Here is a 27,120-nt window from a genome sequence, read left to right as displayed (position 1 = left end):
TTCCCCAGCTTGGCAGGCACACCAGCTTGTGTGGTTTCATGGCTTCATTCCTCCCCCTAGAGGCTCCTGGAAGCACAGCTGCTTTTTCTTAAGAGAGAACAAGGTCTGTGGCTTGAACATCTCAGGTCCATTCCCAGAGTTTCCAGCTCAACCCCTTGGCTCTCCTCAGGCCAGCCATGTAGCCCCCTTAGCAGCTGGGTTAAAAAAATAAATCAAGAATGATTGAAGGGGCTGGGAACTGTGGCTCACGCCTGTAGTACCAACACTTTGGGAGGCCGAGGCGGGCAGATCGCCTGAGGTCAGGAGTTTCAGACCAGCCTGGCCAACATGGCAAAACCTATTACTAAAAATACAAAAATCAGCTGGGCGTGGTGGCGTGTGCCTATAATCCCAGCTACTCAGAAGGCTAAGACAGGAGAATTGCTTGAACCCCAGGAAACGGAGGTTGCAGTGAGCTGAGATCACACCACTGCACTCCAGCCTGGGCGACACAGTGAGAGAGAAAAAAAAGGATGATTGAAGGCAGTTTCTAGAGACCAGTCTGTCCTGCTTAGAGAATGGGGGAGGCTGCCCAGTGGCTGCAGCAGCTGAAGCCAAAAAGTGCACCATCTTTTTTTTTTTTTTTTTGAGACGGAGTCTCGCTCTGCCGCCCAGGCTGGAGTGCAGTGGCCGGATCTCAGCTCACTGCAAGCTCCGCCTCCCAGGTTCACGCCATTCTCCTGCCTCAGCCTCCCAAGTAGCTGGGACTACAGGCGCCTGCCACCTCGCTGGCTAGTTTTTTGTATTTTTTTTTAGTAGAGATGGGGTTTCACCGTGTTAGCCAGGATGGTCTCGATCTCCTGACCTTGTGATCCGCCCGTCTTGGCCTCCCAAAGTGCTGGGATTACAGGTTTGAGCCACCGCGCCCGGCCTTTTTTTTTTTTTTTTTTTTTTAAAAGATGGAGAGGCGGGCACGGTGGCTCATGCCTATAATCCCAGTACTTTGGGAGGCCGAGGCAGGCAGATCACGAGGTCAGGAGTTCGAAACCAGCCTGGCCAACATGGTGAAACCCTGTCTCTACTAAAAATACAAAAAGCTAGCCGGGCGAGGTGGCGGGCGCCTGTAGTCCCAGCTACTCCGGAGGCTGAGGCAGGAGAATGGCGTAAACCTGGGAGGCGGAGCTTGCAGTGAGCTGAGATCCGGCCACTGCACTCCAGCCTGGTAGACAGAGACAGACTCCGTCTCAAAAAAAAAAAAAAAATAGCTGGGCATGGTGGTGGGTGCCTGTAATCCCAGTTACTCAGGAGGCTGAGGCAAGAGAATCGTTTGAACCCAGGAGGCAGAGGCTGCAGTGAGCCAAGATTGCACCACTGCACTCTAGCCTGGGCAACAGAATGAGAGTGTCTCAAAAAAAAAAAAAAAAAGATGTAGGTCTCAGGATGTTGCCCAGGATAGTCTCAAACTCCTAGGCTCAAGCGATCCTCCTGTCTCGGCCTCCCAAAGTGCTAGGCTTACAGGCATGAGCCACCATTCTTGGCCCAAAGCACAACATCTATGTGGGGTTCTGGCTCTGCCTCTCACAAACTGTGACCCTGAGCCAGTAGATTACTTTGCAGATGCTGGGAAGAGCTGCTCACCTACTCAGTAACTCTGCCTTGACCTCCCCTTATGTCCTGTACTGAGATCAGTCCTATCTCCTCCATGTGGGCCAGTGGTGGCTTCTGCCCCCGAGCCAACATCAGAGAGGCTGGAGGCACCTTGTCTTCCTCCCAGCCTTGCCCATCTCCATGACTGACCTTTTCGCGCACCCCGGACCTTGCCAACCCAAGATGCTCTAGCTAGAGATGAAGGTGGATGCAGATGCTGGGGTTCAGGGGTGGCCTCAGCTGAGGGCCTGCTGACCAACCAAAGGGTATCAGTAGGGGCAGGGGCTGGCCCTCACCCTGGGCTGGGGGTTGGGCCAGCAGCTTCTCAGCACCAGGATCATGACTCCGAGCAAACTGTGTTTACCAGAGCAGAGAAGGATCTATTTATAGCCTCAGCTGCTGCTTTCTCTGGCTCACGGTGGAGGGGGCAGGGTGGCTTCTCAGAGCAAGGGAGGTAGTCGGGTCGAGGGAACCTGGCTCTGCCCAGGTGCCACTGCTCCAAACCCTGGGCCCCATCCATGGCAAGGGAGACCTTCCCTTTCACCTCTTCCACGCTGCGCTCTCTCCGCCTGCAGCGGGAGTGGCTGGAATGGGAGGACCGGCGGCGGGCAGCTGCCCAGCAATGCCGGAGCCACAGGTGCCCGTCAAGTCCCCGGGCCCGACTCACTAGGCCTCACCGTTCCTGCCGAGACCCAGCTGTCCACCATGCCCTGTTCTCCGGCGACCTGCAGCAGGTCCAAGCCCTGTTCCAAGATGAAGAGGCCGCCAACATGATTGTGGAGACTGTGAGCAACCAGCTGGCCTGGTCAGCTGAACAGGGTAGGGAGCACCAGAAGAGGGCAGAAGAGGAGGGAGAAAGAAGGGGAGTGGGTGGGGAGGGGGGAGAGTCTAGGCCCCCCCTTCTCTGCAGACCACAGACTACAGCAGCCCTTTCCACCGTGACCCATCCTAGCTCCCTCCTAAACAGAGATGAGGCAGAGTTAGCAGTCTGTATGTCTTTTAAGAATTAAAAGTTGGGCCGGGCGCGGTGGCTCAAGCCTGTAATCCCAGCACTTTGGGAGGCCGAGACGGGCGGATCACGAGGTCAGGAGATCGAGACCATCCTGGCTAACACGGTGAAACCCCGTCTCTACTAAAAATACAAAAACTAGCCGGGTGAGGTGGCGGGCGCCTGTAGTCCCAGCTACTCGGGAGGCTGAGGCAGGAGAATGGCGTAAACCCGGGAGGCGGAGCTTGCAGTGAGCTGAGATCGGGCCACTGCACTCCAGTCTGGGCGACAGAGCGAGACTCCGCCTCAAAAAAAAAAAAAAAAAAAAAAGAATTAAAAGTTGGCCGGGGTGGCTCACGCCTGTAATCCCAGCACTTTGGGAGAACAAGGCGGGTGAATCACGAGGTCAGGAGTTGGAGACCAGCCTGGACAACATGGTGAAACCTTGTCTCTACTAAAAATATAAAACATTAGCATGGTGGCGCACACCTGTAATCCCAGCTACTTAGGAGGCTGAGGCAGGAGAATCGCTTGAACTCGGGAGGTGGAGGTTGCAGTGATTCAAGATTGTCCCACTGCACTCCAGCCCAAGCGACAGCATGAGATTCTGTCTCAAAAAAAAAAAAAAAAAGGTAAAAGTTATATTCTTGGCTTGGGCACGGTGGCTCATGGCTGTAATCCCAGCACTTTGAGAGGCCAAGGCAGGACTACTGCTTTAGACCAGCTTGAGCAACACAGAAGACCCATCTCCACAGGGGAAGAAAAATACATATGTATATATATGTGCATAAATTCTGTAGAGGCATCTGCCATGAATTTTATAACTAGCCCCCAAATCGATTGGGTAGATTTTTTTTTTTTTTTTTTTTTTGAGACGGAGTCTTGCTCTGTTGCCTGGTCTGGAGTGCAGTGGCCGGATCTCAGCTCACTGCAAGCTCCGCCTCCCGGGTTCACGCCATTCTCCTGCCTCAGCCTCCCGAGTAGCTGGGACCACAGGCGCCCGCCACCTCGCCCGGCTAGTTTTTTTGTATTTTTAGTAGAGACGGGGTTTCACCGTGTTAGCCAGGATGGTCTCGATCTCCTGACCTCGTGATCCGCCCGTCTCGGCCTCCCAAAGTGCTGGGATTACAGGCTTGAGCCACCGTGCCCGGCCGATTGGGTAGATTTTTTAAAAACCATTTTAAATAGCAGTATGATGAACATCTTTATGTACTTGCCAGATGATATCCTTAGAATATATTCTGGCTAGGCTGGGCACAGTGGCTCACGCCTGTAATCCCAGCACTTTGGGAGGCCAAGGCGGACGGATCACGAGGTCAGGAGATTGAGACCATCCTAACATGGTGAAACCCCGACTCTCCTAAAAATACAAAAATTAGCTGGGCGTGGTGGTGCAAGCTTGTAGTCCCAGCTATTTGGGAAGCTGAGGCAGGAGAATGGCGTGAACCCGGGAGGCGGAGCTTGCAGTGAGCTGAGATCCATCCGGCCACTGCACTCCAGCCTGGGCGACAGAGTGAGACTCCGTCTCAAAAAAAAAAAAAAAAATTAGCTGGCCATGCGGCACCTGTAGTCCCAGCTACTCGGGAGGCTGAGGCAGGAGAATCGTCTGAACCTGGGAGGCGGAGGTTGCAGTGAGCTGAGATTGTGCCATTACATTCCAGCCTGGGAACAGAACGAGACTCCGTCTTAAAAAAAAAATACGGCCGGGCGCGGTGGCTCACACCTGTAATCCCAGCACTTTGGGAGGCCGAGACGGGCGGATCACGAGGTCAGGAGATCGAGACCATCCCCGTCTCTACTAAAAATACAAAAAAAAAAAAAACTAGCTGGGCAAGGTGGCGGCGCCTGTAGTCCCAGCTGCTCGGGAGGCTGAGGCAAGAGAATGGTGTGAACCTGGGAGGCGGAGCTTGCAGTGAGCTGAGATCTGGCTACTGCACTCCAGCCTGGGCGACAGAGACTCCGTCTCAAAAAAAAAAACAACACATATATATATATATATATTATATATTCTGGCTAGCGGGTCTGTCCAGGTTAACTAAATACCTTAGCTGAGATCACCAAGATCTCAAGATTGACAGGAGATTGCTTAAACCCCACCCATGGATCTGGGGCTTGAATCCTTGGGAGAGCATAAGCTCTGGAACTACAGGTTCCAAATTCCTGCTTGGCTGTGACCCTACCAGGGCATCCTGGTCTTGTCCTGCAGCTTGTCCAGAATCCCCACGATGGAACTCAGCCTTAATTTCAACTCTACTAAGAAACAAAACATGCCTGGCCGGGCGCGGTGGCTCAAGCCTGTAATCCCAGCACTTTGGGAGGCCGAGACAGGCGGATCACGAGGTCAGGAGATCGAGACCATCCTGGCTAACACGGTGAAACCCCGTCCCTACTAAAAAAATACAAAAAAAAAAAAAACAAACAAACTAGCCGGGCGAGGTGGCAGGCGCCTGTAGTCCCAGCTACTCGGGAGGCTGAGGCAGGAGAATGGCGTGAACCCGGGAGGCGGAGCTTGCAGTGAGCTGAGATCCGGCCACTGCACTCCAGCCTGGGCGACAGAGCCAGACTCCGACTCAAAAAAAAAAAAAAAAAAAAGAAACAAAACATGCTTTACTCAAGATTTAGAAAAGCCAGGGACAGACTGTGCTGCCATGCAAACAACTTCTAGTTTGATATGAGGCATCTATGCCTTTTAAACAAGTCCCTGACCACTGCCACCATTCAAATCCAACACTAGTCCCACAATTACCCTCTCCTCATTCTTTTCCCATCCCCACCTCTTATTCTCCCCCTTCTCCTTTCCCCCTATTTCTGAAGGGGTGGCCTGCCCCTCCTCACCTGTGGGCGTTTCTTGTTAGGTGGAACGAGAGACTTGAGAAAAGAAATGAGACACAGAGACAAAGTATAGAGAAAGAAAAAGTGGGCCCAGGGGACCAGCGCTCAGCATACAGAGGACCCACGCCCACACCGGTCTCTGAGTTTCCTTAGTATTTATTGATCATTATCTTTACCAGCTTAGAAAAAGGGAAGTGGCAGGATACTACGATCATCGTAAGGAGAAGGTCAGCAGTAAGACATATGAATAAAGATCTCTGTGACATAAGTTTAAGGAAAAGTGCTGTGCCTTGATATGCATATGTAAACATCTCCATAAACCTTTTTAGTGCATAAAGAGCAGCATTGCGCTAGCAAGTCCCACCTTCAGCCCTAAGGCAGTTTTCTCCTTTCTCGGTAAACAGAACATACAGTCGGGTTTTACACTGAGATGTTCCATTGCCCAGGGACGGGCAGGAGACAGATGCTTTTCTCTATCTCAACTGCCAAGAGGCCTTCTTTCCTCTTATACTAGTCCTCCTCAGCACAGATCCTTCACGGATGTCAGGCTGGGGGACGATCAGGTCTTTCCCTTCCCACGAGGTCATATTTCAGACTATCACATGGGGAGAAACCTTGGACAATACCTAGCTTTCCTAGGCAGAGGTCCCTGCGACCTTTGGCAGTGTACGTGTCCCTGGGTACTTGAGATTAAGAGAATGGTGATGACTTTTCACAAGCATACTGCCTTCAGGCACTTGTTTAACAAAGCACACCCTGTACAGCCCAAAATCTGTTAAACCTTGAGTCACCACAGCACATGTCTCTTGCAAGGACAAGGTTGGGGGTAGGGTCACAGATTAACAGCATCACAAATACAGAACAAAATGGAGTCTCTTATGTCTACTTCTCTCTACACAGACACAGTAACAGTCTGATCTTTCTTTTCCCCACAATTTCCATCCAACCTTCCTTGCCCCAGGAGTATCCCAGAACTCAGTTCTGCTCTTTGGCCACTCCCAAACTCAGCTCCACTCCCCTTTTTTGTTCACCCAAGACCAAGGTGAACATTTTTTCTTTTTCTTTTCTTTCTTTTTTTTTGAGACGGAGTCTCGCTCTGCCCAGGCTGGAGTGCAGTGGCCGGATCTCAGCTCACTGCAAGCTCTGCCTCCCGGGTTTACGCCTTTCTCCTGCCTCAGCCTCCCGAGTACCTGGGACTACAGGCGCCCACCACGTCGCCCGGCTAGTTTTTTGTATTTTTTAGTAGAGACGGGGTTTCACCGTGTTAGCCAGGATGGTCTCGATCTCCTGACCTCGTGATCCGCCCGTCTCGGCCTCCCAAAGTGCTGGGATTACAGGCTTGAGCCACCGTGCCCGGCCGAACATTTTTTCTTTGAAAAAAAATTTTTTTTTTTGAGATGGAGTCTCGCCCTGTTGCCCAGGCTGGAGTACAATGGTACGATCTTGGCTCACTGCAACCTCGGTTTCCCGGGTTCAAGCAATTCTCCTGCCTCAGCCTCCCGAGTAGCTGGGATTACAGGCACTCACCACTATGCCCAGCTAATTTTTTGTATCTTTAGTAGAGATGGGGTTTCACCATGTTAGCCAGGCTGGTCTAGAACTCCTGACCTTGTGATCCACCCACCTCGGCTTCCCAAAGTGCTGGGATTACAGGCATGAGCCACTGCACCCAGCCCTAAATATTTTTTTTCCTTTTTAAATTAAAAAAAAAAAATAGCCAGGCACGGTGGCTCACACCTATAATCCCAGCACTTTGGGAGGCCAAGGCGGGCAGATCACAAGGTCAGAAGTTCGAGACCAGCCTCACCAACATGGTGAAACCTCATCTCTACTAAAAATATAAAAATTAGCCAGGCATGGTGGCGTGCACCTGTAATCCCAGCTACTCAGGAGGTTGAGGCAGGAGAATCGCTTAAACCCAGGAGGCGGAGCTTGCAGTGAGCCAAGATTGCACCACTACATTCCAGCCTGGGCGACAGAGCAAGACCCTGTCTCAAAAAAATTAAAATTAAAATTAAAAAATAGAGACAAGGTCTCACTATGTTGCCCAGACTGGTCTCAAACTCCTGAGGTTGGGACTCCCGAGTAGCTGGGACTACAGGCGCCGCCACCTCGCGCGGCTAGTTTTTTGTATTTTTAGTAAAGACGGGGTTTCACCGTGTTAGCCAGGATGGTCTCGATCTCCTGACCTTGTGATCCGCCCGTCTCGGCCTCCCAAAGTGCTGGGATTACAGGCTTGAGCCACCGCGCCCGGCCGACGCTGAGGTTTCCTTAATGGGAGTCACTCTACTTAGTTGGCCCCTGTGGTTTTATACAGCAATTAATTTTTTATGACACATACTATGTTTTATTACAGATTGATAAGCTGTTCTAAAAGGCTGTTCCAATTTATTCTTCCAATTCAGGACTTGAATAAGCCCCTTTCCACAGGTACAGCCTGGCACAGTGTTTGTCCTCAGCAGACCATGCAGAGGGAAGGCCAGGGTCAGCTGTTGGCTGGAACCAGCATCCCCACTCCCTGCCCTGCCCTGTCTTATGCACCACGCCCCAAAACTATTTGCTCTTCCCAGGGTTCTGGGTGCTGACCCCCAAGACCAAGCAGACGGCACCCCTCGCCATCGCCACAGCTCGAGGCTACACAGACTGTGCTCGCCACCTGATCCGGCAGGGAGCTGAGCTGGATGCCCGCGTCGGGGGTCGCACTGCCTTGCACGAGGCCTGTGCCCGGGCCCAGCTCGACTGTGTGCGGCTGCTGCTGACCTTCGGAGCCAAGGCTAATGTGCTGACCGAGGAGGGCATGACTCCTTTGCATCTCTGCACGATTCCCGAGTCCTTGCAGTAGGTGCCTGGGGACTGAGACCATTTGGGGAGGAATGTGTGTGTGTGTCTCCAGCTCACAGGCCAGAAGAGGGAAGCTGACAACTACATGCAGCTTTGTGGTTCATAAAGCATCTCACATACACATCTTCACAATAACCTGGAGACAGGCCTCATTCTACAGATGAGAAAAATGAAACTCAGAAAGGTTTAGTAACTTGTCCAAGGTCACATCTGCTAAGCCCAGGAGGCAGAAGCCCTGTTGCTTTTTGGGAAAACTGTTCCAACTGCGGTCTCCAATTCCCTGTGAATCCTTTGTAGCCAAACCTAGCTGGGTTTTTTTTTGTTTGTTTTTTGTGTTTTTGAGACAAAGTCTTGCTCTGTCACCCAGGCTGTAGTGCAGTGGCGTGATCTCGGCTCACTGCAACCTCTGCCTGCTGGGTTCAAATGATTCTCCTGCCTCAGCCTCCCGAGTAGCTGGAATTACAGATGTGTGCTACCACGCCCAGATAGGTTTTCTATTTCTAGTGGAGATGGGGTTTTGCCATGTTGGCCAGGCTGGTCTTGAACTCCTGACCTCAAGTGATCCACCCGCCTTGGCCTCCCAAAGTGCTGGGATTACAGGCATGAGCCACCATGCCCAGTCTAAATTCCTAGTTGTTTTGAGGTATTAAGAAATATCTGGCCAGGTGTGGTGGCTCACACCTGTAACTCCAGCTACTAGGCGGTTGACACACAAGAATCGCTTGAACCCGGGAGGCGGAGGTTGCAGTGAGCCGAGATTCTGCCACTGCACTCCAGCGACACTCTGTCTAAAAAAAAAAAAAAAAAAACTGGGCGCGGTAGCTCACGCCTGTAATCCCAGCACTTTGGGAGGCTAAGGAGGGCAGATCACGAGGTCAGGAGTTCAGGACCAGCCTGGCCAACATAGTGAAACCCTGTGTCTATTAGAAATACAAAAAATTAGCTGGGGTGGGCATGGTGGTGGGCACCTGTAATCCTAGCTACTCAGGAGGCTAAGGCAGGAGAATCACTTGAACCCAGGAGGCGGAGATTGCAGTGAGCCGAGATTGTGCCACTGCACACCAGCCCCTGCGACAGTGTGAGACTCTGTCAAAAAAAGCAAAAAAAAAAGAAAGATCTACAGGCCAGGTGCAGTGGTTCACACCTGTAATAACTACACTTTTGGAGGCAGAGGCAGGAGGATTGCTTGAGTCCAGAAGTTTGAGAACAGCCTGGGCAACATAAGTGAGATTTTGTCTCTACTAAAAATAAAAAATAAAAACTAGGCGGGCATGGTGGCATGAGCCTCTAGTCCCAGCTACTTGGGAGGCTGAGGCAGGATGATCTCTTGAGCCCAGAAGTTCAAGACCAGACTGGGCAACATAGTGACACCCTGTCTCTGTAAAACATAGAATTAGCCGGGCATGGTGGCGTGCATCTGTAGTCTCAGCTACTCAGGAAAAGCACTTGAGACCAAGAGGTCTAGGCTTCAGTAAGCTATGATCATGCTGCCACTGTACTCCAGCCTGGACAACAGGGCAGGACCCTGTCTTAAAAAAAAAAAAAAAAGTGGGAGGAGAGGTATGGGGGTACCTCACACCAACGTTAGGAAACACAGGGCTAGATTTTTTGTTTTTGGAGACAGGGTCTCACTCTGTTGTCCAGGCTGGAGTGCAGTGGCACAATCATGACTCACTCGTAGCCTCAATTCCTGGGCTCAAATGATCTTCCTGCCCCAGCTTCCAGGGAAGCTGGGATTACAGGACAGTGCTACCATACCTGGCTATTTTTTTAAAAATTATTTTTAGTAGAGACATAGTCTTTCTACGTAGCCCAGGCTGGTCTCTGACTCCTGAGCTCAGGCAATCCTCCTGCCTCGGCCTCCCAAAGTATTGGAATTATAGACATGAACCAATATACCAACCCTGCCACTTTTTTTTTTTTTTTTTTTTTTTTTTTTTTTTTTTTTTTGAGACGGAGTCTCGCTCTGCCGCCCAGGCTGGAGTGCAGTGGCCCGATCTCAGCTCACTGCAAGCTCCGCCTCCCGGGTTCACGCCATTCTCCTGCCTCAGCCTCCCGAGTAGCTGGGACTACAGGCGCCCGCCACGTCGCCCGGCTAGTTTTTTTGTATTTTTAGTAGAGACGGGGTTTCACCATGTTAGCCAGGATGGTCTTGATCTTCTGACCTCGTGATCCGCCCGTCTCGGCCTCCCAAAGTGCTGGGATTACAGGCTTGAGCCACCGCGCCCGGCCCCTGCCACTTTTTTTAAGGTTGGCAGTTTCTTGGAGTCCCTGCATGAGGGTATTTGCACTTTTACAATCAGGTCACCGGGCGTGGTGGCTCACGCCTGTAATCCCAGCACTTTGGGAGGCCGAGGCGGGCGGATCACGAGGTCAGGAGATCGAGACCATCCTGGCTAACACGGTGAAACCCCGTCTCTACTAAAAATACAAAAAATTAGCCGGTGCAGTGGCGGGCGCCTGTAGTCCCAGCTACTCAGGAGGCTGAGGCAGGAGAATGGCGTGAACCCGGCAGGCGGAGCTTGTAGTGAGCTGAGATCACGCCACTGCACTCCAGCCTGGGCGACAGAGCGAGACTCCATCTCAAAAAAAAAAAAAAAAAAAAAAAATACAATCAGGTCAACAGACAGGGTGGCAGGTAAGGATCCAAGGGCTCCTGGAAGACTCTCCACTGCCCACAAGCTGGGGACCTCTCTCCGCTACATCTAGATGAGGTCCAAGAAGTGGTCCACATTTGCCAGCCCTTTCTTGGGTTCTTACAGGCATTTGGTGTGCCTTCCAACAGGCTTCATCTTTCTAAATAACGTGAGAATGCCCACTTACTGGAACCCTACTGAGCGAGCTTTGGAGTGTTACTTAAATTTAATATTTGAAGGCCAGGTGTGGTGACTAACACCTGTAATTCTAGCACTTTGGGAGGCCGAGGCAGGGGGATCACGATGTCAGGAGATCAAGACCATCCTGGCCAACATGGTGAAACCCTGTTTCTACTAAAAACACAAAAATTAGCCAGGCATGGTAGTGCATGCCTGTAGTCCCAGCTACTTGGGAGGCCGAGGCAGAAGAATGGCTTGAACCCGGGAGGTGGAGACTGCAGTGAGCCAAGATGGTGCCACTGTACTCCAGCCTGGGCGACAGAGCAAGACTTGGCTCATGCCTGTAATCCCAGCACTTTGGGAGGCCAAGGCAGGTGGATCATGAGGTCAGGAGATAGAGACCATCCTGGCTAACACACGGTGAAACCCCATCTCTACTAAAAAAAAAAATGAAAAAATTAGCTGGGTATGGTGGTGGGTGCCTGTAGTCCCAGCTACCCAGGAGGCTGAGGCAGGAGAATGGTATGAACCCAGGAGGCAGAGCTTGCAGTGAGCCGAGATCACACCACTGCACTTCAGCCTGGGCGACAGAGCGAGACTCCGCCTCAAAAAAAAAATTTAGTATTTGGAAACAAAAATTAGCCTATGATTAGAATTTACCAAGGAGATAATTCAGTAGCTTATGGAAGACTGGCTGCTACTCACATCTTGGCTACAGAGCAAGACACCTACGTGGAATATGTGAGCAAGAATTTTGGCCATTTTGGGAAAGGGTATTTGGTTATCAGGATTTCAGTGAGGATGGTGGATCTGCTCCTGAGTTTCCAGAAGCTGCCGTTCTGGCTTTTTAGTTGTAAGTTACTGTTAGTTTGGTTTCATCATTATTAATTTAGTTTGTTGCATGTTTGGTTTACCCTGCAGTAGGTAAAGATGCATGTTTGCTGCCACAGTGTTCTGGTCTATAATTTTCCCTGGAACTGGGAAACATGTGCTCTCTAAAACCTGTTTTTGTTGCTGTTTTTCCTTTGGTTTTGTTTTCTCTAGGGGAAAGTGGAGGAGGGTGGCCCCAAGTGCCTGCCTTTGCTTGAATGATTGTGGCCTGGTTTAGAAGAGTGGTCTTTTAAGTGTGAGGGCAGAAATAAAATATTATAACTTGTATTTTTGTTTTGGTGCATACTTTTTAATTTTCTGTGTTTCATAACGTACACAGAAGTGGGTTTTCCAAATTTTTTTTTTTTTTTTTTTTTGAGAAGGAGTCTTGCTCTGTCGCCCGGGCTGGAGTACAGTGGCCGGATCTCAGCTCACTGCAAGCTCCGCCTCCCGGGTTTACGCCATTCTCCTGCCTCAGCCTCCCGAGTAGCTGGGACTACAGGCGCCCGCCACCTTGCCCGGCTAGTTTTTTGTATTTTTTAGTAGAGATGGGGTTTCACTGTGTTAGCCAGGATGGTCTCGATCTCCTGACCTCGTGATCCGCCCGCCTCGGCCTCCCAAAGTGCTGGGATTACAGGCTTGAGCCACCGCGCCCGGCCGGTTTTCCAAATTTTGTGCTATCAAAATATTAGGAAATAAGGCCTGGTGTGGTGGCTCACACCTGTAATCCCAGCACTTTGGGAGGCCAAGGCAGGAGGATTGCTTGAGCCCAGGAGTTTGAGACCAGCTGGGGCAAATGGTAAGACCCTGTCTCTACAAAAAATAATTTAAAATCTATTAGCCAGGTGTGATGGTGCCCACCTGTGGTCCCAGCTACTTGGGAGGCAGAGGCAGGAGGACTGCTTGAGCTTGGGAGGTCCAGGCTACATGAGCTGTAATTGCACCACTGCACTTCAGCCTGGGCGACAGAGAGGGACCCTGTCTCCAAAAAAAAAAAAAAAAAAACAAAAAAGTTAGGAGACAACTGACAACTGAGACAGAGTAGACTCTGGGAGGGACTGTCTGAGGCAGTGAGTACTATTTCTGGTGCAGCCACTAACTTGCTGTGTCCTTGGCTGCACAAATCACTTCTGGGCTTAAGTTTTTCATATGAAAACTGAAGATGCTTCTGGTAGCTCTCAGCACCTTCCAGTTCTGTTGTCTGTAGCGCGGCTTGTGTGATTCTCATGGAGGACACCAGGTAGGACCTGAAGGTGAGAGGGGTGGAAAGAGAAGGGAGGGTGACAGCAAGCTGAAGGAGTCCCAGGCCTTCAGGATTTCCCCCGGGACCTTGCTCTCTTGTCCCCAGGTGCGCCAAGTTGCTGCTGGAAGCGGGAGCGACGGTGAACCTGGCGGCAGGCGAGAGCCAGGAGACGCCCCTGCATGTGGCGGCGGCGCGCGGCCTGGAGCAGCATGTGGCTCTGTACCTGGAGCATGGCGCCGACGTGGGCCTGCGTACCAGTCAGGGCGAGACGGCACTGAACGCGGCGTGCGCTGGGGCCGAGGGCCCAGGCAGCTGCAGGCGGCATCAGGTTGCGGCGCGCCGGCTCCTGGAAGCTGGAGCTGATGCCCGGGCGGCCGGGCGCAAGCGCCACACGCCGCTGCACAACGCCTGTGCCAACGGCTGCGGGGGCCTGGCCGAGCTGCTGCTGCGCCACGGGGCCCGGGCTGAGGTCCCCAATGGGGCGGGCCACACACCAATGGACTGTGCGCTGCAGGCCGTCCAGGACGCCCCCAACTGGGAGCCCGAGGTCCTCTTCGCCGCACTGCTGGACTACGGGGCCCAGCCTGTGCGCCCTGAGGTGCGCTGGGAGACCCTGAGATAGGAGGCTCCTGTGTGGGGGAGCCCACGGCTGGAGCTACTCAGCCTCTGGGGAAGAGAGAGGGTCTAAGAGACTGAAAGCCCACCCTCAGTGGCCAGGGGGCTGTCCCCAGCTTGGGAGGGGGAGAGAGGATTCCGTGAGAGTCCAAAGGAGGGAAGAGCCCCAGAGGAAAACTGGGGCCAAAAGGTTTGAGCACTTGAGGGTGGAGTAGACAGAGGCACAGAAAAGGGAAGAGAGACTCGGACCTTAGCCCCCCAGATGAGGCTAGGATTGGCCATGTGGGTTGTGACTTGGTCTGCCCTCGGCTGCGGGAGGCATGTGCCCAATACGCTCTTTTGACCCCTAGATGCTGAAACACTGTGCCAACTTCCCTCGGGCCCTGGAAGTCCTGCTTAATGCCTATCCTTGTGTCCCATCCTGTGAGACCTGGGTGGAGGCGGTGCTCCCAGAACTGTGGAAGGTATGTCTGCCTCAGGGCCGAGATGGGGAGGAGGGATGAGCCACAGGTCTATTCCTTCAGGATCAGCGTCATGGAGGGAGCAGCAGGAGGGTCCCTGGGTAGAGAGGATGGGTAGAGTGGTACCCCTGAGTTTCAGGGTTCCCCCTCCCCCTGGTACCCCAGGCTGACCCCCTAACTCCACACACCTCTCCTGCCTCCCTCACTTGCATCAGCACATTTATCTGGCATCTCTAACTTGGTGGGCACTGTGCTAGCCTCTCTGGGGTGGGAGTGGGTGCAGACATAGTGAAGACCCTTCCCTGAAGTGGAGCCCCAGCCCCCATTATCACTGCAGGGCCTCTGTGGTTCTGAATCTGAGTCCTTTGAGACACACGAAACACCCAGGTGTGTGCATGCTGCAAAGTCCCAGGACCCTCACCACTGGGTTGCCCCCAGATGGTAGGGCAAGGGTCATCTGACCCTCTTTTACTCCTGGTCTAGGAGCACGAAGCCTTCTACAGCTCGGCCCTGTGCATGGTGAACCAGCCAAGGCGGCTGCAGCACCTGGCCCGACTAGCTGTGCGCGCTCGGTTGGGAAGCCGCTGCCGGCAGGGTGCCACCGGGCTGCCACTGCCCCCGCTCCTCAGGGACTACCTGCTGTTGCGTGTGGAGGGGCGCATCCAGTGAGCCCCATGTCAGGCTGTCCCATGGTGTGTTCTGCCCTTCCCACCTGTCCCCGCCTCCAACCCCGGAGGACCAGTTCCTGGCCCTCTTTTCTTTCTTTCTTTTTTTTTTTCTGAGACCTAGTCTCACTCTGCTGCCCAGGCTGGAGTGCAGTGGGGCTCTCTCGGCTCACTGCAACCTCCGCCACCTAGGTTCAAGCGATTCTTGTGCCCCAGCCTTCCGAGTAGCTGGGACTACAGGCGTGAGTCACCACACCTGGCTTTTTTTTAAGACAAAGTCTCGATGTTGTCCAGGCTGGAGTGCAGTGACTGGATCTTCGCTCACTGTAAGCTCCGCCCCCCGGGTTCACGCCATTCTCCTGCCTCAGCCTCCCGAGTAGCTGGGACTACAGGCGATCACCACCACGCCTGGCTAATTATTTTGTATTTTTAGTAGAGATGGGGTTTCACAGTGTTCGCCAGGATGGTCTTGATCTGACCTCGAGATCCGCCCACTTTGGCCTCCCAAAGTGCTGGGATTACAGTCGTGAGCCACTGCGCCTGGCCTACTTTTTGTATTTTCAGTAGAGACAGGGTCTCACCATGTTGGCCAGGCTGTTCTCACACTGACCTCAGGTGATCCACCTGCCCTGGCCTCCCAAAGTGTTGGGATAACAGGCATGAGCCACTGCGGTCAGCTGCCTGCCCCTCTTTTCTGTACCCCATGTGCTGTTCTGGTCCACCTCATCCCTCCATGGGCTTCTTGAGACACCTGCTGACCTCTAACCGGACCTGAGCTTCAGACCCTCTCTCCAGCAGGAAGGGCTGCAGACTCTGGCCTGTTCCCAGACTCAGCCTTTACCTCCCTCCTCCTCCTGTGTTGACCAGCCTGGCCAACATAGTGAAACCCTGTCTCTACTAAAAACACAAAAATTAGCTGGGCATGGTGGCGGACGCCTGTAATTCCAGCTACTCAGGAGGCTGAAGCAGGAGAATCACTTGAACCTGGGAGGCGGAGGTTGCAGTGAGCCAACATTGCATCACTGTACTCCAGCCTGGGCAACAGAGTGGGACTTGGTCTTGAAAAAAAAAAAAAAAATAGCCAGGCGTGGTGGCGCATGCCTGTAGTCCCAGCTACGTAGGAGGCTGAGGCAGGAGAATTGCTTGAACCCGGGAGGTGGAGGTTGCAGTGAGCCACGACCACGCTATTGCATTCCAGCCTGGGCAACAAGAGCGAAACTCCGTCTCAAAAAACAAAACAAAACAAAAACAACTCAGTAAAAGAAAGCCTCTAGCCTCTGCCAAATTATCTGGCCTTCTTTTTTTTTTTTTTTTTTTTACGACGGAGTCTTATTCTGTCGCCCGGGCTGGAGTGCAGTGGCCGGATCTCAGCTCACTGCAAGCTCCGTCTTCCTGGTTTACGTCATTCTCCTGCCTCAGCCTCTGGAGTAGCTGGGACTACAGGCGCCCGCCACCTCGCCCAGCTAGTTTTTTGTATTTTTAGTAGAGATGGGGTTTCACCGTGTTAGCAGGGATGGTCTCAATCTCCTGACCTCGTGATCCACCCGTCTCGGCCTCCCAAAGTGCTGGGATTACAGGCTTGAGCCACCGCGCCCGGCCTTACCTGGCCTTCTGACTTCCCTTCTTCCTTCCAAGGTTCATCTCCAGCCTTAGTAAACAAGTCATCCACCAGTTGCTGGATGTGACCTGCTCCTCTTTGCTTTCAGGTTTTGCATGCGTTATTCCCACCGCTTGAAATACTCTTCCATATTTTTTGGTCTGGTCAAGGCTGATTTGGCCCTCAGGACTCAGTTCCAATAGCACTGTCTCTGCAGAGCCCTCCTTGGTACTTATTTAAGTGCCTGTGTCTGTCTCAACTAGGCTGAGACTGGAACTGTATTTCTTGAACGGGTATTTTGGTAAATGATTGTGGAAGGAGGAACATCCATGAGCCTGGGGTCCATCTATGTGCTCCCTCCGTCCCCAAGTGATGAATGGTGTCTTAAACAGTGGTCACCACATATGTCTCTGAGGGCGCAGCCACCAACTGCCCGAATCCCCCAACTTCTTCCTCTTGTCCCAGAGTCAAAAGTACCACAATACAGCTTTTGGAAGAAGCTTTTCAAAGCAAGCCAGTTTTTATGAGTGCAAATAAATGATTAGTGCATGAAACGAAAGTACGGATGTTGTTTGGTTTAAATGTGACAGAGGTCCCCATCGTTCCATGTTCACTCCCCACCCGCTGGTGCTCTTTCAAGTTTTCTGCATTGAGCAAATGTTACAAGAAAAACACAAGGGCCAGGTGCTGTGTAGTCCCAGCTACAAGGGAGGCTGAGGCAGGAGGATCACTGGACCCCAGGAGTTTGAGACCAGTCTGGGCAACACATTGAGACACTGTCCCGAAAACAATTTTTTTTTTTTGAGACAGGGCCTCTCTCTGTTGCCCAGGTTGGAGTGTGGTGGCATGATCACGGCTCACTGCAGCCTCAACCTCCCACACTCAAGCAATACTCCCAACTCAGCCTCCCAAGTAGCTGGGACTACAGGCATGCACCATCACGGGTCTCACTATGTGAGCCTCAGTTGCTGAGGCTGGGGAAAAAAAAAAAAGGCCCAGCACGGTGGCTTATGCCTGTAATCCCAGCACTTTGGACTTTGGGAGGCCAAGGGGGAGCAGATCACTTGAGTCCAAGAGTTTGAGACCAGCCTGGGCAACATAACAAGATCCTGTCTCTAGAAATTAAAAAAAAAAGGCCGGGCGCGGTGGCTCAAGCCTGTAATCCCAGCACTTTGGGAGGCCAAGACAGGCGGATCACGAGGTCAGGAGATCGAGACCATCCTGGCTAACACGGTGAAACCCCGTCTCTACTAAAAATACAAAAAAGTAGCTGGGCGAGGTGGCGGGCGCCTGTAGTCCCAGCTACTCGGGAGGCTGAGGCAGGAGAATGGCGTAAACCCAGGAGGCGGAGCTTGCAGTGAGCTGAGATCCGGCCACTGCACCCCAGCCGGGGCGACAGAGCAAGACTCCGTCTCAAAAAAAAAAAAAAAAAAAAAAAAAGAAATTAAAAAAAAAGAAAACACAAAATACTTAGCCAGGTATGGTGGTGCAGATGGTGGTCCCAGCTACTCAGGAGGCTGAGGTGGGAGGATCGCTTGAGCCCAGGAAGCAGAGGTCACAGAGAGCTGAGGTCACAGCAAGCTGAGATTGTGCCACTGCACTCCAGCCTGGGTGACAGAGTGAGACCCCATCTCAAAATAAATAAATAAATAAAAATAACAGAAACACAAATCCCCTCACAGACCCAGAACCTATAGTACCTATCACAGGAGGGAACTGGGGAGGGGCTCCCAGCAGTCTTCTCCTTAGTCAGCAGTCTTTTTGCTGAGGGATCCTGGGGTCTCCAGTCCCATTACCAGTTGGAATTACACAGTGGAGACAGGGATCCAAAGTCCTGGGGTCGGCCTCCTGCTGCAGCGGCCCAACCTTCCCTCCTCCAGGAGAATTGTTATCTGTGGGATTCCATTTCATCAACACAAAGACAGTTTTTTTTTACCTTGCTATGCAGAATGCAACACCCCGTTTCTGGATGAAATTTGTGCTTTAGTTTTACAGAGCCAAAAGGCCTAACAGAAGAAAAAGAACTCCTCCCTAGAGAGGGAGGCTGGGAGCCTCACACTCTCTCAGAGGCAATGCTGAACTTTCTACCCCTTTACAGCAGACGGACCACAGCCAGCTCAGCCTTTTCTGATATATTTACAACTACAAAAGATACGGTTAAAAAAGAAAAATACTTGGGTGCGGTGGCTCATGCCTGTAATCCCAGCACTTGGGGAGGCCGAGGTGGGTGGATCGCCTGAGGTCAGGAGTTCAAGACCAGCCTGGCTGACATGGTGAAACCCCTTCTCTACTAAAAATACAAAAATTAGGCCAGGCGTGGTAACTCACGCCTATAATCCCAGCACTTTTGGAAGCCGAGGCAGGCGGGATCACCTGAGGCCAGCCTGGCCAACATGGTAAAACTCTGTCCCTACAAAATTAGCCAGGTGTGGTGGTGCACACATGTAGTCCCAGCTATTCAGTAGGTTGAGGCAGGAGAATCACCTGAACCTGGGAGGCGGAGGTTGCAGTGAGCCGTGGTCTCCTACTGTACTCCAGCCTGGGTGACAGAGTAAAACTCTGTCTCAAAAAAAAAAAAAAAAAAAAAAAAATTCAGGGTACAAGGCCAGGTGTGCAAATCCTGTTGGTGAGCAAATCGCCTCTTTGGGGACAATTTGGCCACTTCCTTAAACACTGTTCCCAGTTACACAAAAGGCAGGCTACATACAGGAATATTCCTCTCAGCACTGCTTGCAACAACTCATGTTGGAGTGGTTAGACAAATCCATATTACCCATGGCAGGAAAGAACTAGGGAGGGATTCCAAGTGACCAGCATGTGTACTGCCTTGGGAAGATCTCCCAGAGTGGTTTTTATTGATTGATTGAAACGGGGTCTTTCTGTATGCCAGGCTGGAGTGCAGTGATGCAATCACAGCTCACTGTAGCCTTGACCTCTTGTGCTCCAATGATTCTTCCACCTCAGCCTCCCAAGCAGCTGGGGCTACAGGCACACACCACCAGGCCTGGCTAATTTTTAAATTTTTTGTAGAGACAGCGTCTTGCAATGTTGCCTATGCTGGTTTCAAACTCCTGGGCTCAAGTGATCCTCCCACCTCAGCCTCCCAAAGTGTTGGAATTACAGTCTTGAGCCACCATGCTCAGCTATTTTCCTTTACTTTTTTTTTTATTTTGAGATGGAGTCTCACTCCGTCTCCCAGGCTGGAGCATAGTGCCATGATCACAGCTCTCTGCAATCTTGACCCTAGGGTCAAGCAATCCTCCCACCTCAGCCTCCTGAGTAGCTGGCGTATGGCTCACTGCAGCCTTAACCTCCTAGGGTCAATCATCCCACTTCAGCCTCCTGAGTAGCTGGGACTACAGGCACACGCCACCATGCCCAACTAATTACTTTTTTTTTTTTAGAGATGTGGGTCTCACCATATTGCCCAGTCTGGTCTTGAACTCCTGGCTCAAGGGATCCTCCTGCCTCGGCCTCCCAAGGTGCTGGGATTACAAGTATGAGCCACTGTGCCCGGCTTTGTGAATGCACTTAATGCCACTGAATTGTAAACTTAAAAATAGTTAAAATGGTACATTTTATATTATATATATGTATATATTTATCTTTAGAGATAGAGGTCTCCCTGTGTTGCCCAGGCTGGCCTTTAACTCCTGGGCTCAAGTGACCCTGCTGAGTCAGCCTTCAGAGTAGCTGGGACTACAGGTGAATGCCACCGTGCCTAGCTATGTTTATTTATTTATTTATTTATTTATTGAGATGGAGTCACTCTGTCGCCCAGGCTGGAATGCAGTGGCACCATCTCAGCTCACTGCCAGTTCTGTCTCCCGGGTTCACGCCATTCTCCTGCCTCAACCTCCCAAGTAGCTAGGACTACAGGCACCCGCCACCACGCCTGGCCTATTTTTTGTATTTTTAGTAGAGACGGGGTTTCACCGTGTTAGCCAGGATGGTCTCGATCTCTTGACCTCGTGATCTGCCCATCTCGGCCTCCCAAATTGCTGGGATTACAGGCGTGAGCCACCGGGCCCAGCAGCTATGTTTGTTTTACCACAATGAAAGGACTTACAAAAAAGAAGCTAGACACTGAAGAGAATACACAGTTGGATCCCATTTATATAGCAAGTACAAAAACAGGAAGAACTAATGTCTGGTGACAGACATCAGAACAGTGACTGCTCTTTGGAGGTTAATGGCTAGAAGAATGTATGAAGGGGGAGGTTCTGGGGTAATTATCTATTTCTTTCTTTCTTTTTTTTCCTGAAATGGAGTCTTGCTGTCACCCAGGCTGGAGTGCAGTGGCTCCATCTCAGCTCACTGCAACCTCCACTCCCAGGTTCAAGCCATTCTCCTTCCTCAGCCTTCTGAGTAGCTAGGATTACAGGCGTGCACCACCACGCCCGGCTAATTTTTGTATTTTTGTAGAGATTTCACCATGTTGCCTAGGCTGGTCTTGAACTCCTGACCTTGTGATCCGCCTGCCTTGGCCTCCTAAAGTGCTGGGATTACAGGCGTAAGCCACCGCGCCGGGCCTAATTATCTATTTCTTGATCTAAGTGCTACTTCTGCCAGTGTTCAGTTGGTACACGCCACCAAGCTTTTTGCTTATGTTTGCCCCTGTATGCATTATTTATCCTTTAATCATTAGTTCTCCAAAATCCTCAAACTCCAGCGCCTTTTTTTTTTTTTTTTTTTTTGAGACAAGGCCTCGCTGTCGGGTGGAGTGCAGTGGCTCAAATCATAGCTCACTGCAGCCTCGAACTCCTGGGCTCAAGCGATCCTCCCATCTCTGTCTCCCAAAACGATGGGAAAAAATTTTAATTGCGGCCGAGCGCGGTGGCTCACGCCTGTAATCCCAGCACTTTGGGAGGCCGAGACGGGGGCGGATCACCTGAGGAAAGGAGTTCGAGACCAGCCTGACCAACAGGAAGAAACCCCGTCTCTACTAAAAATACAAAATTAGCGGGGCGTGGTGGCGCATGCCTATAACCCCAGCTACTCGGCAGGCTGAGGCAGTACAATCGCTTGAACCCGGGGGGCGGTGGTTGCAGTGAGCCGAGATCGCGCCACTGCACTCCAGCCTGGGCAACAAGAGCGGAACTCCGTCTCAAAAAAGAAAAAATTTTAATTGCAAAAATCCGAATAAGTTCTTGAAAGCTGGACTTTTCCCGCTTTTTGTGCCCTAAACCTACGCTGAATCTGTGCCTCCTTTGAAATGCTTTCCCGCCTTCTTTCTCCAGGTCCCACGCTACCTGGGGCCGCACCCTTCAAACACTGGATGCTGACTAACTCGTCTCCTTATCTGTCTTCCAGACTGGCCCAGAGCTGAGTTTTTACTAATCCCGCTAACCTGTAGTTCGGTGCGCGTTGCAAAGCAGTAACGAATCCAATCAGCCCCGGAGGCAGACAGCAAGGCCGGAAGAACAAGGCTGGAAAGGGAAACCTCGCACCGGCTCTGCCCAGCGGCGCCAGGCCGGGCATCCTTACACAGACGCGAAGCCACGCCCCTTTCCCCAAGTACCTCCCAGCTAACTCCTCCCCCTGGCCCCGCCTCTCACACGGATTGTCTAAGTCCCCGCCCACCAGGCGTGGCCCCGCTCTGGGAGGACCGCAATCCCGCCAACAATGACTCCGCCCCTCCTTCCGCTGAGAAACCTGTCCCTTTTATTTAAAGAATACCTTTTACGTCAGCCCGCCTTACGTAGCTTTGCGTCATCAGTGCAAGGCGTGGAGGCGGGACTTCCTGTCCCTGGCATAACAGCTTCCGGGAGAAGCCGGAAGAGACCGGACCCTGAACAGAATCGCAGATTGCCAGCCCTTTTCCCGACCCCTACGGAAAGACGAGTCCAGGGGCCGTCCTGGCGAGGTCAAAACATTTAGTCTGGCCTTTTCAGGTGAGGACTTCCCCATCCAGGCACAGTGCCGGTCAAATCCCCCTTTAATTTCCCATGACTCCCCGCGTCCTCAAGCCCCGCCCCCAGTCCCCCAGCCCCGCCCCGAAGTTTGAGGGGTGTGGACGGTTTGTGACCCCCTTAGCCGACCCTACCCCTCACGGGCCGGGAGAGCTGGGCTTATCACGGAGGCCAGGGCCAGGGAGCCCTTCGGTTCGGTTGGGTCCATGGACCCCAGTCCAACGCCGCGGGAATAGGACTATCCAAACGCGAAACCTTCGCCTCAGAAAAAGGGTACGGGACCCCTCCTCACCGTGCGGTCACGGTACGGACAGGGTAGATCACAGGCTGAGGGACAGAGTAAAGATCTCTCAGGCCGGACACCTGGGGTCCTGCTGGGCCCCTCCCCACGAGAGTTCCCTGTGTCTTTGCCAGCCGTTTTCGTCTTTCTTCGTCGCAGTTACCTTTTCTGTAAATCATGGTTAATGACATTAATCTTCTTGCCATCAGGGGTTAGTTGTGGGTGTGATATATAATTGCTACCATTTATTGAGCAATTGCAATTTGCACTGTGCCAGGCACTGTGCTAAGTATTTTGCTTCGATGATTTCACGTCATCTTCAAAACAACCTCATGAGGTAGGTACTGTTTTTAACCCCATTTTACTGATGAGAAAGCTGAGGCTCTGAGAAGGTTGTCTGAGGTGATATAGCTAGTAAGACGCGAGACTGGGGTTATAATTAGTTGTTGTTTTTCTAACTCCAGGGCCGGTATATTAAATAAGGATGTTGATGTGTTCCACAGATATTCTTTGAGCAACTACTGGGGCATTATATTGGACACTTCAGTACCGAGAGAAATACATACGATCCTTGTCTACCAGGAGTCTAAGAGAGAGATGGAGAGGTAGATAAGTATAATGAAGTTTTATAGGTGCTGTGAGAATAGTCTGATAATGATAATCACCAGACTGGATTTGCCCAGGGACAGCTGTGAAAGCAGCAGATTCTCCAAGGGACATAGTAGGTACTCCAGGGAGCAAGCAGGGACCCTTCCTGCCTTTCTAAGAAACTGCAGCAGCAGAACCTTCACAGTGAAAGAAGAGAGATTGAGATATGGATTGTGAGAGTTGTTATGGAATCTTTTTCAAATCACTTCCACGTGGGAAGTGGTCATTGCAGGAGTGGGCCCATGGTGACCCAGGAGGGTGGTGCTTCTGGTGTCTGTCCCATGTTGCTCCCCAGGGCTTGCCAGAAGTTTCAGAGGTGGCACATAATGTCTGCTGCATAGTGTCTGCTCGCGACCCCTACAGAGTTGCCCTGTAGTTTGAGGTTGTCTGACTCTGCTTTTGATGGTAGGTCAGTTTTCTTTGACTCTTGACATCTGGCAGCCTGGATCTGTGACCAGGAATGAAATAGGCTGAAATGAGACAATCCGGCAGGGATGGCTAAACAGTGCCTCTAAGCGTGCCCCGCAGTAAAATATTCCAGACTTTTGGGTCTCTCTTAAGCCACTTTGGAGGCTGCTTAGGAGACATATTTGCTTGACCAAGTGATAGAAATCCTAGAGAAACTCAGGCCTCAGCAAAGGTTTTTCCTCATTCGCCAAAAAAGCAACAACAGTAGCAGCAGCAGCAGCAAGGCTGTGGGCTTTTCCTGCTGATCCACGCTCATTGGGAAGTTGGAGTGTGAGAGAGGAAGGTCACAGAACCTGAAAGCAAGAGTTTCACAATAGAGGCAAAGGGTACGATAGGTCTTCAGCTTTACGTTGGGGTGCCAGAATTTGGAAGGTTTGTGCCCCCTTTTACAGAACACTGAACTCCTTTTTTTTTCCAGGGCTGGGTCAGTTAGAACCTAAACAAACTAGAGACCTGGTTGCAACCCCTCAGGCTCTGCTGATGCTGTCCCCCTTTGTTCCTGCAGCGTGGACCCTGCCGGCAGCCAGGCCATGGAGCTCTCTGATGTCACCCTCATTGAGGGTGTGGGTAATGAGGTGATGGTGGTGGCAGGTGTGGTGGTGCTGATTCTAGCCTTGGTCCTAGCTTGGCTCTCTACCTACGTAGCAGACAGCGGTAGCAACCAGCTCCTGGGCGCCATTGTGTCAGCAGGTGACACATCCGTCCTCCACCTGGGGCATATGGACCACCTGGTGGCAGGTCAAGGCAACTCCGAGCCAACTGAACTCCCCCATCCATCAGAGGGTAATGATGAGAAGGCTGAAGAGGCTGGTGAAGGTCGGGGAGACTCCACAGGGGAAGCTGGAGCTGGGGATGGTATTGAACCCAGCCTTGAGCATCTCCTTGACATCCAAGGCCTGCCTAAAAGACAAGCAGGTGCAGACAGCGGCAGTCCAGAGGCCCCCCTGAGATCTGAGGATAGCATCTGCCTCCCTCCCAGCCCTGGCCTCATCACTGTACGGCTCAAATTCCTCAATGATACCGAGGAGCTGGCTGTGGCTAGGCCAGAGGATACCGTGGGTGCCCTGAAGAGGTGAGTGGCCTGGGAAGTGGGAAGCTGCTTGTGCTCATCCCCCAGCCCTTGGTTGCCTCTAAGGAGGCTGGTGCAGACGTAGGAGCTGCAGGAAAGTATTAGATCCAGCCCCTACTAAGGGCAGGTAGATACTTTCTTAGAAATACACCCCTCAAGCCGGGCACGGTGGCTCCCAGCACTTTGGGAGGCCGAGGTGGGTGCATCACGAGGTCAGGAGTTTGAGACCAGCCTGACCAACATGGTGAAACCCCACCTCTACTAATAGTAAAAAAATTAGCTGGGCGTGGTGGCACACACCTGTAATCCCAGCTACTCAGGAGGCTAAGGCAGGAGAATCGCTTGAACCTGGGAGGCAGAGGTTGTAGTGAGCTGAGATTGCACCATTGCACACCAGCCTGGGTGACAGAGTGAGACTCAGTCTCAAAAAACAAAACAAAACAAATACACCCTTCATTAGTTAAGGATAAAGATGAGGGAGGCCGGGCACGGTGGCTCACGCCTGTAATCCCAGCACTTTGGGAGGCCAAGGCGGGCAGATCACAAGGTCAAGACATCAAGACCATCCTGGCCAAAATGGTGAAACCCCGTCTCTACTAAAAACAAAACAAAACAAAACAAAAATTAGCTGGGCGTGGTGGCGCATTCCTGTAGTCCCAGCTACTCGGGAGGCTGAGGCAAGACAATTGCTTGAACCCAGGAGGCGGAGGTTGTAGTGAGCCAAGATCACACCACTGCACTCCAGCCTGGCAACAGAGCGAGACTCCGTCTCAAAAAAAAATAAAAATAAAAAAAATGAAAAAAAAATCCATCCTCTAATTTTTCCCTACTCCCCTGCTTTGTTGGTCCAGGCCTGTTTGCTTTCTCATTCCTCACCCTCTGTCTTTCCTTCCATGTCTTTCATCCTTATAGCAAATACTTCCCTGGACAAGAAAGCCACATGAAACTGATCTACCAGGGCCGCCTGCTACAGGACCCAGCCCGCACACTGCGTTCTCTGAACATTACTGACAACTGTGTGATTCACTGCCACCGCTCACCCCCAGGGTCAGCTGTTCCAGGCCCCTCAGCCTCCTTGGCTCCCTCAGCCACTGAGCCACCCAGCCTTGGTGTCAATGTGGGCAGCCTCATGGTGCCTGTCTTTGTGGTGCTATTGGGTGTGGTCTGGTACTTCCGAATCAATTACCGCCAATTCTTCACAGCACCTGCCACTGTCTCCCTGGTGGGAGTCACCGTCTTCTTCAGCTTCCTAGTATTTGGGATGTATGGACGATAAGGACATAGGAAGAAAATGAAAGGCATGGTCTTCCTCCTTTATGGCCTCCCCCCTTTTCCTGGCCAGAGCTGGGCCCAAGGGCCTGGGAGGGAGGGGTGGAAAGGATGTGATGGAAATCTCCTCCATAGGACACAGGAGGCAGGTACGGAGCCTCCTTTTCTCATCCACAGGAGTACAGACGTCCCTTCTGTGCAAGCACAACTCAGGTAGAAATGAGGATGTCATCTTCCTTCACTTTTAGGGTCCTCCTGAAGTTCAAAGCTGCTGGCCAAGCTCAGTGGGGAGCCTGGGCTCTGAGATTCCCTCCCACCTGTGGTCCTGGCTCTTCCCAGTGTCCTGCATGTCTGCCCCCAGCACCCAGGGCTGCCTGCCAGGGCAGCTGAGCATGGCCCCAGCACACCTCCATAGGAATCCTGGAGTATCCTTCCATTTCTCAGCCAAATACCTTTTGAGACTGAAATCACACAGGCGGGAATGAAGATTGTGCCAGCCTTCTCTTATGGGCACCTAGCCGCCTTCACCCCCCTCTACCCCTTAGCAGGAATAGGGTGTCCTCCCTTCTTTCAAAGCACTTTGCTTGCATTTTATTTTATTTTTTTAAGAGTCCTTCATAGAGCTCAGTCAGGAAGGGGACAGGACACCAAGCCAAGCCCCCAGCATTGGGAGCGGCCAGGCCACAGCTGCTGCTCCCGTAGGCCTCAGGCTATAAGCAAGAGACAGCACTGGCCCTTGGCCAGCATCCTACCCTTCCCAACTCCAAGGACTGGGTATGGATCGCTGGGCCCTAGGCTCCTGCTTCTGGGGCTATTGGAGGGTCAGTGTCTGTGACTGAATAAAGTTCCATTTTGTGGTCCTGGAGCCTCTTTCTCTGACAGAGAATGACTGCGCTGCCCCCAGCAACGTGGTAATGAGG

At 52.1% G+C, this 27,120-nt stretch overlaps 2 protein-coding genes, 1 long non-coding RNA gene and 1 pseudogene across 11 annotated transcripts; 3 read left to right on the top strand and 1 right to left on the bottom strand.

Annotated features, from left to right (window-relative positions):
- Positions 1 to 1,634: 1,634 nt before the first annotated feature.
- On the top strand, positions 1,635 to 15,071 carry ASB16 (ankyrin repeat and SOCS box containing 16). The gene is made up of 5 exons (XM_033182779.1): positions 1,635 to 2,445; positions 8,017 to 8,284; positions 13,322 to 13,814; positions 14,182 to 14,295; positions 14,776 to 15,071. Exons 1-5 carry the CDS (start codon positions 2,145 to 2,147, stop codon positions 14,959 to 14,961), a joined length of 1,362 nt encoding a protein of 453 aa, XP_033038670.1. The 5' UTR covers positions 1,635 to 2,144; the 3' UTR covers positions 14,962 to 15,071.
- A 3,032-nt stretch (positions 15,072 to 18,103) lies between these two features.
- On the bottom strand, positions 18,104 to 22,191 carry LOC117066894. Its single transcript, XR_004430536.1, has 3 exons — positions 21,905 to 22,191; positions 18,255 to 18,446; positions 18,104 to 18,161 (listed from the first exon to the last, which is right to left on the bottom strand). It is a non-coding gene; the product is annotated as an uncharacterized LOC117066894 (long non-coding RNA).
- Positions 22,192 to 22,294: 103 nt separating this feature from the next.
- On the top strand, positions 22,295 to 27,063 carry TMUB2 (transmembrane and ubiquitin like domain containing 2). Of its 8 annotated transcripts, none has more exons than XM_033182789.1 (4): positions 22,310 to 22,448; positions 23,250 to 23,351; positions 24,368 to 24,934; positions 25,844 to 27,063. In XM_033182789.1, the coding sequence occupies exons 2-4, from the start codon at positions 23,344 to 23,346 to the stop codon at positions 26,205 to 26,207; spliced, it is 939 nt and encodes a 312-aa protein (XP_033038680.1). In that variant the 5' UTR covers positions 22,310 to 22,448; positions 23,250 to 23,343; the 3' UTR covers positions 26,208 to 27,063. The 8 variants fall into 8 exon arrangements, with proteins under 8 accessions (XP_033038682.1, XP_033038680.1, XP_033038683.1 ...); XM_033182787.1 differs by lacking the exon at positions 22,310 to 22,448 and adding an exon at positions 22,468 to 23,083; XM_033182791.1 differs by lacking the exon at positions 23,250 to 23,351 and having other exon boundaries at positions 22,295 to 22,448.
- On the top strand, positions 26,524 to 27,060 carry LOC117066893 (annotated as a pseudogene). Its single transcript, XR_004430535.1, has one exon. The product of XR_004430535.1 is annotated as an uncharacterized LOC117066893 (transcript).
- Positions 27,064 to 27,120: the final 57 nt, after the last annotated feature.

This window comes from Trachypithecus francoisi, unplaced genomic scaffold (assembly GCF_009764315.1).
Source record: "Trachypithecus francoisi isolate TF-2019V2 unplaced genomic scaffold, Tfra_2.0 Lachesis_group20, whole genome shotgun sequence".
Lineage (NCBI taxonomy): Eukaryota > Metazoa > Chordata > Mammalia > Primates > Cercopithecidae > Trachypithecus > Trachypithecus francoisi.
This window is presented reverse-complemented; position numbering and strand designations above follow the sequence as displayed.